Genomic DNA, 15,056 nt, shown 5'->3' with positions numbered 1-15,056 from the left:
ACTTGATTGGAGGGGACAGTCAATGGCCACTTTTTCCACCTACTCTGAAGGACAGCAGGCAGCCCTAAGGCCTGGACTGAGCTAAGACCTCTTGGCGAGGCAAAGTTGGCAAAAGCAATAGAGTTTGGCATGGTTTTCCCATTTATTTAGAAAAATAGACTCTGAATTCACATTCACTCAAGGGCTATGTGGGATGTCAGTAAGGAGACACCTGAGATGAGCTGAGGAGGGTTTGAAGCACTGGTACCTGAGGGCTGGGGGCAGAAGTGAGAGACCTTGTCCCTCGACTCCAGAGTGGCCTAAGAGGCCTGGCTCCCCTCCCATGTTCCCCCTTCAGTAGTCTTCAGCCATGGCCAGTAGGACAAGGCTGGTCCAGCCCTGGAAAGGGCGGCAGCCCATGCCTCGCCCATCCTGGTCACTGTATTGCTCCCACAGGAAGCCCGTGGCCTGGTACTGCCGCCTCACATTGCCCACCAGATTGGTACGGAGCTCTCTGTGGAGCTTGGCAGCACGGGCCTGGTAGGGACCCTCCAGATGCCCATAGTAGTGAAGAGCCCCCAATGCCAGGTAGTTGACATTGAGCCACACAGCACCTCGCCAGTAGGGAGGATCATGCTCTGAATTGCGCTGGCTGTAAAAGGGGCTGGTTGCTGCAAGGGAGCGCAAACCAAAGGGGCTCCAGAGCTGGCGGCTATCAGCTAGAACATCCAGCAGGGGTCCAAGGCGGGATGAGTTGGGGTCCAGCAGCCTCAGCAGGAAGGGGAAAAGACTGACATAGCCCAAGGCATCCACATATTGTAAGCGAGGGCTGGGCCGGCCCACCACTCGCACCAACCCCTGAGGGGGTCTAGGCTTCAGCTGCACTGCTTTCGTGTGATTCCCAAAGTCTGCAAAGACTCCTAGCTCTGGGGCCCAATGCAGCTCATCCAGGCTCTCCTCTGCTTCCAGGGAGGCAGCCAGTGGGCCCAGCTCTGCAGCTGCCTCAGCCTCTCCCAGCTGCTCCGCTAGCTGCATCAGCACACGGGCACCCAGTGCCACCCAGCACCGCAGGTCCAGGTGCCGCTCAGTGGGTGAAGGGTGTGAAGCCCGGGGATAGTCATCCAACCCTGAAGGCAGCGTCTTGGGGTTCAGTAGGGTTGGCAAGGCTGGGTCCCGGCCCCGCCAGCGGTAAGATAGTGGCAGTGGCCCTGCCTGGCTCTGATGAAGCCAGGAGAACCAGGCACGCAGGCGGGGGAAGGCCCTGCGGAGGAAGGCATAGTCGGCAGGGTCACCACCCTCTAGCATGTGGGCTACAGGCAAAAGCAGAGTTGGGGGGTTGGCGTGGGCTGTCCGTTGCACCAGGAACTCTGAGGGCACCCGGGCTCGGGCCTCATCCCCCAGCACCTGCTCCCGCCCAATCCAGCCGTCAGCATTTAGCAGCCCCAGCCAGTGGCCTACGGCCTCCCGGGTGAGCCGGGGATCCCACCGTTGGATCACCAGCTGGTGAAAGCCCTCGTCCCACAGGAAACCTCGAGGGAAGAATGACCGGGAGGGCACTGCTGTGAAAAGAGGGACAGGTGGAAAGAGGACTGGGTCCACCTTCTGCTTAGACCCCTCAACCTCCATGTCTGGCAACACCAGACCCTGTCCATAGAAGTAGCCAATACCACCAAGAAGACCACTGAGGGCAACCTGACCCAAAGCCTGCTCCTCAGGGCTCAGGCCCTTCTCCTTCAGCCGGAAGGTCTTCTCAAAGCGCTCTCTAAAGGCTTCAGCATGGCTTTCCAGGGCCTGGGTCAGCAGGCTGCCTGCCAGCTGCTCTAGGGCTTGGCTTCCTCCTGCCTGGGCACTGCCTGATTCAAACACCAACTCCACAGAAAAGGGGACTTTCAGTGTCACCTGTTGTATCAAAAATTGCCCTTGTCCCTGTCCTTGCCCACTTGGGCCTCCGTCCTCCCACTTCAGAGATCCTGGCAAGCCGAGGTAGCGTTCAGGGGAAGCCCCTGGGGGCCGATGCTGAAACCAGTTATTTAGGCGGCTCTTCACCATCTCTGTCAGCAAGGGAAGTCCTGGGTTGGAGGACCAGAAGACATTGTAGCTTGAAAGGAAAAAGATAAACAGGAAATATTACTCAGGAGGAAGTGGTGGGGATTATAAAGCGAAAACATGAGGTGATCAGGAGTCAGGATGGGAGAGTCTTGGCAATGCAGGGAACATGGAGCCTGGTGAGAAGGGAAATACCTGGTGAAAAGAGGGTAGAATGGGGGAGATGGAAATCAGGCTAAGTCAGCATCCATACCACCACCCCACACTCTCTTCCCCCAGTTACCTGCCATACTTGGGGGCTGTATCTCCTGGACTGGTTGGTGGCATAAGTGTAAAGCGGAAGTCACCAAGTTCACTGGTGTGTCCACTGATGAACTTCAACTGCCCCTTAGCCCCAACCTCTGGCACTAGGACTTCTTTGCCATCTGTTACCACATAGAAGAACAAGGACACCAAAGGGAGAGCAGAGGTACTTGAGGCCTGGGAGACCAATGAGGACATAAAAACACAGCATTAGGTTAGCAGTCTCTCCCCTGAGAATCAGCCTTAGGGAAAGGGACACCAGGTGAGAGCAACATAGTAAACAACATACATCTAGCAGTGTTGAGGGTCACTGAAAGTAAGCACCAGTGGGATGAGATGAGCTCTGCACAGGGTTCTCTGGGAAATAATAGTACTTTTGTCCCATGTACTATGCTAAGAACTCAACATATTATTTCCTTTAATTCTTACAATTCTGTGAGTTACGTACTATTTTTATTTCCACTTTACAGACAAGAAAACCAAGGCTTAGAGATAGTAAAAAGAGATGGTCATACAGGCAAGTGTTTAAGACAGGCAGCAGATTCGAACCAGGCAGCCAGGCTCAGAGCCCCTGCTATTAACCCCCACTTTATCCTGCATTTGCACGCAGCAAAGGAAGGGTGGAGGAAGTCTGGGCTGGGGGAAGGGTGTCCTGAGGGCCCTGACCTGAGGCTCTACAGTCACTCTCCAGCTCCAGTTCCCTCCGTGTTGACCCCCAGGCCTCTTGACGAACTCAGTGGTGAGCCTTAAGGCCCCATCCTGGATGTGTTGCCGCCCGAAGGAGAGACCGTCGTGGAACTCCCAGCCATAGGGACCCACGCCGTCCCCCTGCTCACACGTGTGCCTGAGCTTAGGGGTCCCCGGGGTGGTGCCTTGCTGCGCCCACATCAGTCCTGGGGGTAGAATGGCCAGGTAAGTCAAAGAGAGAGCAGGGGACCTGTCCCTCTGGGTCGCCGAGAACTTCAGGGTCATCCCTCTTAATAACTCTCCTGATCCACTCCTCACCACCCTTGATCTGGCGCGAAGCTGGGGCGCCCAGATTAAGTGCCCGCCTGCCTGCCCGCCCCGGGTCCAGGTTACCGGTGAGGAGGGGCTGCGGACTGCGGGTCTTCATGCCGAAGTAAACGTGAGGGCGGTAGGTGCCCCAGAAGAGGTCCGGGGCCACGGCGGGGCTGGAAGAGTCGGGAGGCAGCGCTGGGGGCGCGGAGTGCAGCGTGACAGCCCGCCGCGCACGATGCCATGCCAGCAGCCAGCATCCCGACAGGCCCAGGGCCAGAGACAGGACCACGACGGCCAGAGCCGCTCCCGCAGCCGCGCCCCGGGCCCTGCCGCCCCGGCCTTCCCGTCGCGCGGGGCCGCCCCGAGCCGCCCTCTCAGCGGTCCGCGCCCCGTCTGCCGGCGCCCCGCGGCGCCGCCGCTCGCCCCGAGCCATCCTTGCACGGAAATGGGCGTCGCGGGGACCCGGAGAGATGGCAACAGAGCCCGGGTCCCGGATCGCCTCCCAGGATCGCGCACAGCGCCTGGAACACCACTGATATGTCAGCCGCACCCACCGGCCCGTGCCTCCCCCTCCGCTTCCGCCGGAAGTCCCGCCCCGCCACGTCAGGTTAAGCCCCACAGCATCTCAACGCGGCGTGGCGTAGGGCTGGTGCCTGGGGTCGGCCCCCTGGGCCGCGTCCACTGGATCGGTGTTTATTTGGCGTTCTCACGCAGTTGACAGGCTAGTAGGAAAAACCAATCTCACATTTGTCTTTTTTTTTCTTTTAATAACTACTGTATATTAAAAGCATGAGACGCTGTCCTAAGTGTTTTACATTTAACCGCTCCCCATATCGCCCCAATCAGGTGCCTGAAAACCGTGGCCTAGAAAGTTCAAGTAACTTGGCCCTGGCTACAGAGCCGGGAAGCGGCTATCTTGGAACCCAGGTGTATCTGAATCGTATTGTCCACACCTATGCCTTCTTTACTAGTGAAATGGAGTGGATTCAAGAGGATCTGTGATTTTAGATGTCATACCTCCACTCAGTCTAGGATTCCTTATCTAGATAAACCCTACAAGGACCATAATGGTGGTGGCTGTACTTTTTTTTTTTTTTTTTTTTTCCCTTTTCTACAACCCAGGAAGCAAAGGCGCTTAGGGGAAAGATTGCTAATGTCCAGGTCAGGGAAGGCTGTAGGAAAGAGGTAGCACCTGCACCTGATGTTGTCCTAGAAGAGCCAAGATTACATTTGATGATGGTTCAGAAATGCAACTTAGATTCATAGTTACTTCTCTCCAACAGCTCAGCATAAAAGGTGTTTTCATAAAGTACAAATCTCCATCATCCTCTAAAAAAACCCTACTCCACACCCTTATGCTATTCTAGCTATTATCACACCTCCCATCCAAACTCTAATTATATAAAACTACTACTTTATGCTGCACACCCACTTCTTCTTTCACTATAATCTGACTTCTGGCCCCACCCTCCACTAGTAGACTTTTTACTCATTTAACAATCACCTTCTGACCAAACCCAATGGTCCGTCCTTTCTTGCTACCATTGCACCTGGTCCACACCTATTCAATATATTGTAGCACTTAGTACACACACCTGAGTTTCACCATTCATCTTTGTATCTCAGTACTAATCAGTTGAAGTCACAAGGTTGATGCTAAATATTGGTAAATTCAACAAAAGTTTATTGCACACTCTGTATCAGGCACTATGCAAGGTGCGGGGGACACAGAGAAAACAGCCCCAACCTCAAGTTCACAATCTATAAGCACAGTGCCAGCACTCAATCCGTGTTTACAGCAGTGTTTGAACCATCCCTGTTTTTACAGATGAGAGTAGTTAATCTGGCCAAGGATAATAGCCAGTTAACCATGGACCTGGAGGACTCAAATCTAGGTTGTATCCTTTCGTCACTAAAGAGGCCTATAACATACGGCCTCTTAGATACTATGCTATGCTCACCCAATATTATAGGCAGTTTACAGATATCAATTTATTGATTGATTGATTGATTGATCTTTGGCCGCACTGCATGCAGGGATCTTAGTTCTCTGACCAGGTATTGAACCCGTGCCCCCTGCAGTGGAAGAGCAGAGTCTCAACCACTGGACCACCAGGGAAGTCCCAGATATCAATTCATTTAATCTCTCAACAGTTCTATGAGGTAGGTACTATTATCCCCATTTTACGAATGAAGAAACAGGCACTGAGAGGCTAAGTAATGTGTCCAAAGTTACATAGCTACTTAAGGGAAAGGCTAGGATTCAATCCCAGGAATTCTGGCTTTTTACTACACTATACTGTCTCCTGATAGTTTTCTTTCTTTGAAGGGAGAGGGGGAAAAACCAGTCCTTTGAAGATATCACCATTTTAAGAGAGAAGTAGTATAGTAATGGGGTAGGAGGAAATATATTTGGCGAAGTACACAGCAGCCAGTGTCCACAGATTCTTGATTGCCTAGCTGAACATTCTGAAGTTTTTCTCTAAACCAGTGGCTCTCAACCATTTTTTCCTACAACCTGCGGTAAGAAATAATTCTATACTGCAACCAAGTACATGCAGATAGACACACATACACATACTTTATATAATACCTATATCTATATTCATGATTATATGCTTAAAACTTAAGTTTCTTAAAGAATACTTCCCAGTCCATGTGCCATCTACTGATACTTTTTATTCTATTTTACTTTGTTTTTTAAAGGCTGATTTAACCCCCTAAATTGACTTCATGATCCACATTAATGGGTGGTAACCTAGTATGAAAAACACTTTAGGCAGGGTGCCTAAAAAGTACTTTAGGCACTGTTCTCTGAAACAAGTTGTAATAATAAAACCAATGATATGCTTTGGAAAGATAAAAGTAAGCAGCAGCAAAAACGGTTAGCAAAAAGGAGACCAGGTGGGAGAATGCAACAATAATACAAGAGAGTGAATGGAAATGTAGAGAACATTTCAGAAGCTTTTGTTTAAGACAGAATATTATGAACTTACTGACTGGATACGCAGGGAAAGGGAGCGGGCAGAACCAGAGATAATGCTGTGGTTTCCAGCTCAAGTGGCTGAGCAGATGAAGTGCCTTTTAAAGGAATGAGGAAGTCAGGAGAGGAGGCAAGTACAGTTGACCCTTAAACAATGGGGGTGGGGATGGGAGTTAGGGGCCCAACCGCTCCACAGAGTTGAGAATGGGGGGATAACTTTACAGTCGGCACCCACAGTTCCACAACCGCAGATTCAAACAACCACGGATCGTGTAGTACTTGTACTATGTATTTATTTGAAAAACAGGCATGTAAGAGGACCTCTGCAATTCAAACCTGTATTGTTCAAGGGTCAACTTTAGAGAGTATATAAGATTATCGGGTTAGGGTTAGACAAAGAGTGTTGGTGGAATTTGGAGAAAATTGGTAGTAAGTACCCTGACTATAGCACAGAATTTGAGATTAGAGCCAAACAGAAATGTAGGGTTTAACCCAAGAGGGTAGTTCAAGTCATGACAGAATATGAGATGCCCCAAAAATAAAAGAAGAGAAAGAAGGAGAGTAGTATGCCTTTATGGTTAAAAGAAGAAAAAGGACCTGATTAGAAAAGAAGTTACACAAGGGAGGGAATTAAGAGTGGCAGGTGCTACTGAAATGGAAAAATGAGGACTAAGAAAACAGCATTTCTAATAAGAGTAAGAGGTACCTTGAGTAGTGCTGGAAGCAGCCAAATTCAAAAGGGTTAAGCAGTGAGTGATGGTAAGAAAGTGAAATAAATTCAAATTTGTCCAGACCCCTCCCCATCTTGTCTCTTCCCAGAAACACTGGCTGGATTTGTAGTCACAGGGCTCCTTCTTTTTTCTTTTGCGCTCTGTGGTCTTCCAAATAGTGATTTGAGTAATTAAGTCAAGCTCTTCTTAGATGTGTCCTTAGCAGTCTTAGGTGAAAACCTGCTTGTTGGTCTCTTCCGCGCTGTCAGCGCCCGGTACTGGCGCCCGGCTTGTCCCCGCTCCCCGTCGCACCCCTGGCCTGGATGTGGGAGGCGAAGGCAGAGAGCATTTCCTGGGCGGTGAGGTGCGCGCCGCGCATAATCAGGCGATGCCCGTCTCCTGGGGAAGAAACAAACGAGTCAGGCACCGGGAGGACGGCGGGGCCGGCGCCGAGAGCTAGCGACTCCCTCCCGACTCCCAACCAGACCCACCGAACAGCACGTCCACGCAGGGCTCGGAGCCGTCGTGTCTCACGTCCGCAATCACCGAGCAGTTGAGGTTGGTGCAGCGAACTTTCTCGCTGCTCACGGCCTGGAGGAAGGTCCTGCGGTGAGAAAACGGCGTGAGCGCCCGGCAGAGGGGGCTAGACCCCCGGCGGGAGGAAGGCGAGCCCCTTCGCGTCCGCACTCCCTCCCCCTCGTACCTTGTCGACTCCACGTTCTTCTCGAAAGGGCAGAATTGAACCCGAACCTGCTTGACAGAGCGGAGTCCGAGCCGAGCCAAGGCCGCTGCCATGGTGACCCCCACCCCGGAAGGACTCGTGCGGGCGGAAGTGTCGCTAGTGCGAGACGCTGTGGGCCGCTACGCGCTTCCGCAGTCCCCCGACCTCCGCCTCGTGCGGCTTCTCTGCTACGGTCGGTGGTGCTGGTCCCCAGGCCGCCGCCCTGGGCTCCCCAGCCGAGAAGAGGAGGAAGGCCAGGAGGGAGACAGATGATTTCGGCACAGGGTATGGGGCGCCCAAAGTACGCGGTCAGTAAACACTACCTGTCATTAATAGCCCCCTTTACCACGGTGAAGACAATAAACAGGGCAAAAGCCGTTTGCACCTGGCTCCGATAACACGTCTTTTGCAGCCTTTACTCCTCTGTACCTTGCTGTGCCAGATCTACGTTAACACCGTCTTAACTGCTGGTCCCTTCCAAGGAGAGGGCACCACCACGGCAGGGATTATAAACCTACCAGAGGGTAAACTCCACTCAGGTAGTTTAAGATTAAACACGTGGAACTCTGGAGTAGCGAAGCTTACACGTGAAGGTCCTACAGCCCAATATTCTTTTTTTTTTTTTTCCAATATTCTTAAATGACTAAAAATAGTGATGGGGAGGGGAGTGCAGGGTACTATTATATAGTATACGCCGTGGGACTGATTTAGGTGTAGAAATTCCTATTCCACCTCTGTGGTTCCTGATGAATTAACTTTGTAGTAGTGTCCCGAACTTTCTGTGTTTAGCCTGGCTCCAGGGACTTAAGAGGAAGTGGCATCTAGGCTCCCTGCTTTCTATTGCTTTTTCTCTTTCCCTTTCCCCTGGGATCCAACCCTAAAGCCTTACTCCCAGCATCTAGCCCCTTACTGCTAGTGTCTAGCTCTGAGATGTCTTCACTGATGGGGAACTAAGCCCAAGCTTCCCAAGGATGCTGACCTCCAGGTTTCTAAGTCCAGGCTCTGTGTAGCTTGTGGTTCTCAGGTATGCTTTCTTCCAAGATCCCAATTAGGCTTTTTTAATATGCATTTCTAAATGTCTCGGCTTTTTCAGACAGATAGGGAGTTCTGACGGGCTCTCATTAGGGTCCTTAGGATTCAGAACTGGTGCTCAGGCAGGAAAGAAAAGGTAAGTGCCTGCGGGGATGCTGATGCTGCCTCAGGGCAAGCCAGGCCTGCTGATTTCCTACCAGGTAAGCCTCAGGGCTAGGTCCTTCTCCCCACAGTGTGCTTAGCAGCTGAGCTGTCTGGGCTGGGAGTGCTCCAGGTCGAAGAGGGGGCTCCAAGCTCTCCAGGCTGTTGAGGCTGCTGCTGGGCAATTCCATGGTCTGGACCTTATTACATGCACCTGGTAAGGCAGGAGTGGAAGGCAGGTGGCTGGCAGTGTTATGTGTGTGGGAGTGGGGTACACGCAGAAGCCAGATCAATGATGAGGATGGGGGATGCGGCACATAAAGTTATGAGCTAGGGGCAAAGAGAGCCTGGAGTTGGGGAGGGAGAGTGACTCACAGCAACAGGGAGGCCCCCTGTGGACTTGAGTCTTGGGCAGGGGCTGCTGCAACAGACACAGCAGGGCCCCGTCCAGCCGCTGGAAGATGCTGAGCGTGAACAGAGTCTGGCGAAGTTCTGGGGACAGGCCCCACTGCTCCTCCTCCAGCAACTCCCTGACCACTCCAAAGTCTTGTCTGAGCTGCAGCGCCCCCTGCAGGCTGAAGGCCAAGGTACAGTGTGGCCACCTGACCCTCCTGCCTCTCCAAACCGCTCTGCCCCACCCATCCCCTCCCTTTTTTTCAGTTCCATTCATCCCCCTGCCACGGCCTCCTTTTCTCCCCACCTGAACCGGATCCCGTGGGTGAGGATGTGGTCAAGCCAGGCACCCAGGATGGCAGTCAGCGCCTGGCTGAGGGCAGGGGCCTGGGCTTGGTGTGGCAGTCCTTGCAGTCCTTGCAACACAGGCTCCAGTACCCTGCGGACCACCAGCCCAGCATACTCACTAGGGATACTGGGAAGTTCTGGAGTGAGAGAAGAGAAAGGACAGGATATGAGGCTAGGGAGATCCATCAAGCCCCTAATGGAGCATTTGGGGGAAGAGGGTAGTATTTCAGGGTGAGGGGACACAGAAGGTGAGGACAGGATGGAGACAAAGGAGTGGAGCCAGGATTTGGAGGGGCCAGGACACTGTTACCCCCTGAGAAGCCTGGAAGGGAACGCTGGGATGAGGACTTACCAGGACAGAGACGATGCCGCCAGTACCGACCCCGTGGCATGTGGAGTTCGAAGTCCTGTGTGGCTCGTTTATGACATTCTTGAAAAAAGAGACTTAGTGACTCTTCAGGCAGGAGCTGTGGGGATAAGGAGAAAGTAAAAGGGGCCTATTTCTGAGGGACTTGTCAAGTTATATGCTCTTCTAAATCTGAGGTGTTTAACCTGGCATCCATAAAGCCCCAGAACAGAATTGTATGCATAATTGTATGGGCTTGGGCATTTTCTGAGGAGAGATACTATAGCTTTTATTGGGTTTTCCAAGAGGTCTGGACCGAGAAAAGATTATGGACACTTGCCCTAAGATTACCCTGCTCTCCTCAGCTTGGTTCAGAGGATGGAAATCCTCCATGTTAATTTTGTTCCATAGGAACGTTAATAGGAAAAAAAAAAGGGAGACACCCTCACCACCGCCAATGTTCAAAAGCAGATGCTAGAGAGAGGTCTGCATGATCTGCAGACAGGCAGAGGCTGAAGAAAGAAAAGGGAATTGTACGATCTGTCTGTCATCTATAAAAGGAAGGCAAGAACTGCGTGTAGACCAGGAGCAATGAATATAACTTTCTAAGATTCAGGAACCTTTGGAATGTCCTCACACTGAATATTCTTTATAGCCACTTCCATTTCTCCAGAGCATTGTAACCCACAAAGCAAGAAAAGGCCCATGTGCTGGTTTGGTTTCTTTGGTTTGATAGGTTTTGTTTTTGGAGGGGGAGAAGACAGCAAAAAGGAGGGGTCTCTACAGCCCATCTAAGAGAAGAACGCAAGAAGTGGGGTGTGTAGTGGCAGGTCTAAGGAAAAGGTGACTGTATGCCTGAGAGCCTGAAGAGAGGAAAGGACCTGGCGGGGGCCAGACTTGGTGGGAGAGAGCCCATGTGGCTCCTGATACATGGGCTCTCTCCCACCAAGTCTAAATCCAAACTCTTCTTCTCTTATCCCAAACACCAGAACCCCCTTCTTCCTTATATATAACAAAGAAATTATTCTTTTGTCAACCGACATTTGTTAGGAAATTCTGCACTCAACACTCGGAAAATACAAGGTCACACTATGGGACAGTATTTTCTGTGGGACATTACAGTCCAGCTGAGGAGAAAACTCACATCTGATTCTTCTTTTTCATCCCAGTGCCGTATGTGGTAGAATGCCCAGAGCAGATGCCCAGTAGTGCAGTCACCAGGCAGAGAAGCAAGGCATGAAACTGCTTTGGACAGTGTTTGGTTCACGTGATGAGCACACTGTCCCTGCCCCTTTTGCTCTGTTCTCACTGCAACTACCAAGAGCTGGACCCTTCTCATATTATGTCTCCCCACCTCCCTTCTATCCTGACCTCTATAGCTGGATCAAACTCTATCACTGTCTTCACTGTTCCCCTCCTGCTCTTACAATGGCTCCCTATCACTTATGAGATAAAGTCCAAAATCTGTGGGCTGGTGTTCAGTGCCCTCCACAACTTGATGACAACCTACTCCTTCACAATCCTCCACCCCCACCCTTGAGATGCACATGCGAGGGCAAGTGTATGCTCATGTACACACACACACACAAACACACACACACACACACACACACAGGGAGCTTCTGCTTTGGTCAGACCATCTCGCCAGTACTTCCCCAAGGAACTATGAACTTCCCACATCCAGTAACCCCTGCTGCTCCTCTGAGGATGCCCAGCCACCAGCTTGAGCCACAGAGCCTGTAAGGAGCTTCTGTTACCATGTGTCCACCAAGGCGTTCCCTCCCCAGAGCTCCCACAACCGTCACTGTCCACCCTACTCATGAAAAGCCTGTTCTGGGACATGTTGAGTTGAAAGAGGCAGCCGTAAATTGAGGTATAAATGCCCAACAGGCAGATGCAGATGGTGGATTAGGGCTAAACTGGGGGGGTCTACAGCACCAAGGCACTGTGGAATGCAGAGAGAAAAGGAGCAGAGGGGCAGGGACTGAACTCTACAGCCACGCCCCTATTCAGGGCAAAGAGCAGACATTTGGGCAGGAAGAGAAAACAAAAAGCAGAGAGACATCATCCATAGTAGGAACAGATACTGTGTAAAATGGGGAAAAGTTAGAAGTATAATAGTTTAATTCATAAATTTAGAAGAAAATAAGAAAATATTAGAAGAAACAGCCAAGAGTGGATGAAAGTTACTACTGTGGAACAAGGATCAGAAATCGAAGTTGGGGAGGGGCAATTAAAGTGCTATTTTTTCATTAGACGCCTTCTAAAATATTTTATTTCAGTTTTAATAAAAATACAAATGATACTTTTAGAAAAGAGGAGAAACATATCAAAAAGTAGTAAATAAAAGGAAAAGTCAATCATTTATCTTGCTTTTTCTCTACAAATTATACCTCAAAGTAACCAAGTAATTTATGAGGGCAAGTTTCACTTTATAAGAGTAATCCAACTAATAATGAAGAAGGAATGATAGAATTGGAATGTCACCACCTTGCACCCTCTAATGAAATAACGGATATAGACAATGATCATCAATCATCAGTGGCTGTTAACATCACAAAATGAGAGCCTGACATGGGAGTTGGGGGTGGGATATATAAGTGAAATAAAATTGACCATGAGTTGATGATTATTAAAGCCTCAGTGGTAGGAATATGGTGGTCCATTATACTCTTCTCTCTACTTTTGTATTTTTTTGAAATTTTCCATAATAAAGAGAGGACAAAAAGTGAAGAGCAAGAAAAGATAAATTTAGCGGCGATTCCAAGGCACTGAGTTGTTCTACCACCACCACAACCACCCCACCAACCCCAAAGCTGGCCCCTGGCAGGTCGCCTGCTCTCCTTACCTGGATCTGTGCAGTCAGCTTCTGGATCTCCAGACCCAGCTGCTGCTCCACCTCCAGGGCCAAGCTTTCCTCTGAGGCCAGGCTGGACAAAGCTTCTGCCTCATATAATAGAGGCTTTGGCAGAAACAGGGAGTGAGATCCGAGCCCAGCCCAGGATGCTCCCCTCCCCATTCCCTAGCTACTCACAGGTAAATCCTTCTGGATCAGGAGCAGGAAGGAACCTGGGGCCCACGCTGCCAGATGCTGCTGAGTTCTGCCCCAAAACCAGAGCAGGGTGGTCTGCAGGGTACAGAGCCCCAGGGAAAGGGGGGCAGGACCTGGGGAGAGGAGGGACAGAGTATCTGAAGGGCCACGGAACACCGTTGGAGGAGGCAGGCTTCAGAACAGATTAAGGAATAAAGGAGATAGATATCCTCAGCTGTTCTCTTATCCCCCCATCCCCAATACCTTGTCTCACCTGGAGGCCGGCAGAGGAGCAGTCCTGACCTGGGTTCTCGAAGGGCATCCAAGAGAGGAGGGAAGAGCTGTTGCAAAAGTTCAGTGGTTTGAGAGGATGAGGGAAGGCTGCTCTGATTTCCACTAGCAGATCCCAAGGCCTGGCAGAAGCCTGAAGATGAGGGGGTGTGGTTTGATAAGGAAGGAGCAGTCTGGGGCTTGTGTCACTGCCATTGCCCCTTCCTTCTCACCTTGATCCCAGCTCCAGGTAAGAGACTGATGAATTAGGTTGTGACACAAAGAAGCCAGCTCCTTCTCACACTCCTGAGGCAGTGATGCTAGTGGGAGAAATGACTGGAGCCTGAAAACAGGGTCCCTCTTTTGCCCAAAACTGCCCCCACTCAATGATGGGGGAAGAGGGGAGGCTTCCCCCAAGACTCAAGGCTGGCATGGAAAGCAAGACTTTGCCTTGAAAGCCCAGAAGCTATAGCCTGAACCCCCAGGGGTGGGGTGGGGCATGTTCATTCTAAAGAGCCTGTTTTTGTAGTTAGGTGGCAAGTGACTGAGGTGAATACAGAAGAGATCCCAGCCTTCCCAAACACCCACCCAGGCCCATCACTCACCCTGACCCAGTGCCTGACTCAGCTGTTGTGCCGCTGCCCTGGGGTCCCTCCAGGGTCCTAGCCTTAGGTCCAGACTCTGAGCACAGGCTGCCCACAGCATGGTCCAGTACTGGCTCCACAGGGCCCCAGCCCCTCCAAGCCCCAGTCCACTGCTGACTGAACCCGTCACGCCCCCCATCAGGCCCAGTAGCCCTGGCAGCAGCTCCCGCTCCTCTTGGCACCGCCTGCGGAGCTGGTCCCTCAAGTCGGATCCCCTGAGCGCCTCATCCAGCCAACCTGCCACCTGGCAACCCCGCTCCCCCGCCAGGAGGCGGAGCACACGGGCCGGGGGATAAGGGCGCGCTGCCCCTGGAACGTAGCTCAAGGCTTTTCCTTGCAGCTGGTGGTAGGCGGGAAGTGCCAGCAGCAGGTCGGCGATTTGGGACGATAGGCCCGGGCTGGCGGGCGCCTGGCCCAGAGCCCGAAGCTGCATCTCCATAGTAGCATCCAGGCGCTGGGCGGCTAGTCCGACGGAGCGTGCCAGGGGTAGCGACTCGGGTGTCTCCTGAAGGCCGCTTCGCAGGACCGCGCCTCCGGAAGGGTGCGCCAGCAGGTCGCGGCACAGCTGAGGCAAGTGGCCGGGGGATGGAGCGCCGGGACTCAGGATCCTCAGGAGGCGCACGGTCGCCTGTAGGTGGCGGGCGCAGTCCTGGGCTTGGAGGAGCTCCTGCCGCTCGTGGTGCAGCCGCAGCAACACCGCCCGGAGACGCTGCAGCGCTGGAGGGGTCGGGCCGCCAGCTGCCGGCTCCCGCCCCCAGTCCACAGCGCCAGCCTCACGGTGCTCTCCTGCGTCCGCCGGCACCGCCCACCACGGCTGCCCTCTCGGAGTTCCGCCGGGCCGTGGGTCCAGGCAGGGGATGCTTCGGGCAGCCGGCAGCCGCAGCCAGCCACGAACGTCCCGGCGGAGAGCGCCTGCCCGCTGTCTCTGCCACTGCTTCTCCTCAGCGCCCCTGGGCTGCGCCCGTAACGGCGGCACGGTAGCCAGCGGAGGCAGAAGGCCACCAGAGCGAGACGCTTGGGCCATGGGACAGCTTGTCCGGAACGAAGCTAACGATTCCCACCTCCCCGTACTGCTCAACGGCTGCCGCAGCCGGGGCTCCGCCCCATTCC

General features: G+C 52.5%; 3 protein-coding genes across 7 annotated transcripts; all 3 read right to left on the bottom strand.

The window, feature by feature from the left end:
- Positions 1-118: 118 nt before the first annotated feature.
- On the bottom strand, positions 119-4,860 carry MOGS (mannosyl-oligosaccharide glucosidase). The gene is made up of 4 exons (XM_082427135.1): positions 3,409-4,860; positions 2,995-3,221; positions 2,309-2,505; positions 119-2,077 (listed from the first exon to the last, which is right to left on the bottom strand). The coding sequence occupies exons 1-4, from the start codon at positions 3,758-3,760 to the stop codon at positions 334-336; spliced, it is 2,520 nt and encodes an 839-aa protein (XP_082283261.1). The 5' UTR covers positions 3,761-4,860; the 3' UTR covers positions 119-333.
- A 128-nt stretch (positions 4,861-4,988) lies between these two features.
- On the bottom strand, positions 4,989-7,962 carry MRPL53 (mitochondrial ribosomal protein L53). Its single transcript, XM_082427212.1, has 3 exons — positions 7,724-7,962; positions 7,512-7,624; positions 4,989-7,419 (listed from the first exon to the last, which is right to left on the bottom strand). The coding sequence occupies exons 1-3, from the start codon at positions 7,813-7,815 to the stop codon at positions 7,286-7,288; spliced, it is 339 nt and encodes a 112-aa protein (XP_082283338.1). The 5' UTR covers positions 7,816-7,962; the 3' UTR covers positions 4,989-7,285.
- CCDC142 (coiled-coil domain containing 142) lies at positions 7,930-14,970 on the bottom strand (the record flags this gene model as incomplete). 5 transcript variants are annotated; one of them, XM_082427136.1, is made up of 10 exons in its annotated part: positions 7,930-8,064; positions 8,971-9,128; positions 9,290-9,489; positions 9,615-9,792; positions 10,008-10,122; positions 12,850-12,963; positions 13,036-13,166; positions 13,307-13,456; positions 13,536-13,622; positions 13,908-14,970. In XM_082427136.1, the coding sequence occupies 10 exons, from the start codon at positions 14,968-14,970 to the stop codon at positions 7,930-7,932; spliced, it is 2,331 nt and encodes a 776-aa protein (XP_082283262.1). The 5 variants fall into 5 exon arrangements, with proteins under 5 accessions (XP_082283262.1, XP_082283264.1, XP_082283265.1 ...); XM_082427138.1 differs by lacking the exon at positions 13,536-13,622; XM_082427137.1 differs by lacking the exon at positions 7,930-8,064 and having other exon boundaries at positions 8,154-9,128.
- Between the last annotated feature and the right edge of the window lie 86 nt (positions 14,971-15,056).

Source organism: Balaenoptera physalus (assembly GCF_965194825.1).
Source record: "Balaenoptera physalus genome assembly, chromosome: 15".
Lineage (NCBI taxonomy): Eukaryota > Metazoa > Chordata > Mammalia > Artiodactyla > Balaenopteridae > Balaenoptera > Balaenoptera physalus.
This window is presented reverse-complemented; position numbering and strand designations above follow the sequence as displayed.

Coding starts and splice junctions, on each gene's coding strand:
- MOGS (XM_082427135.1), bottom strand. CDS start 3,760: ATGGCTCGGGGCGAGCGGCGGCGCCGCGGGGCGCCGGCAGACGGGGCG. Junction 3,222..3,408: donor TCCGCAGCCCCTCCTCACCG/GTAACCTGGACC, acceptor TTCTACCCCCAG/GACTGATGTGGGCGCAGCAA. Junction 2,506..2,994: donor GAGTGACTGTAGAGCCTCAG/GTCAGGGCCCTC, acceptor TTGGTCTCCCAG/GCCTCAAGTACCTCTGCTCT.
- MRPL53 (XM_082427212.1), bottom strand. CDS start 7,815: ATGGCAGCGGCCTTGGCTCGGCTCGGACTCCGCTCTGTCAAGCAGGTT. Junction 7,625..7,723: donor AAGAACGTGGAGTCGACAAG/GTACGAGGGGGA, acceptor TTCTCACCGCAG/GACCTTCCTCCAGGCCGTGA. Junction 7,420..7,511: donor CTGCGTGGACGTGCTGTTCG/GTGGGTCTGGTT, acceptor TTTCTTCCCCAG/GAGACGGGCATCGCCTGATT.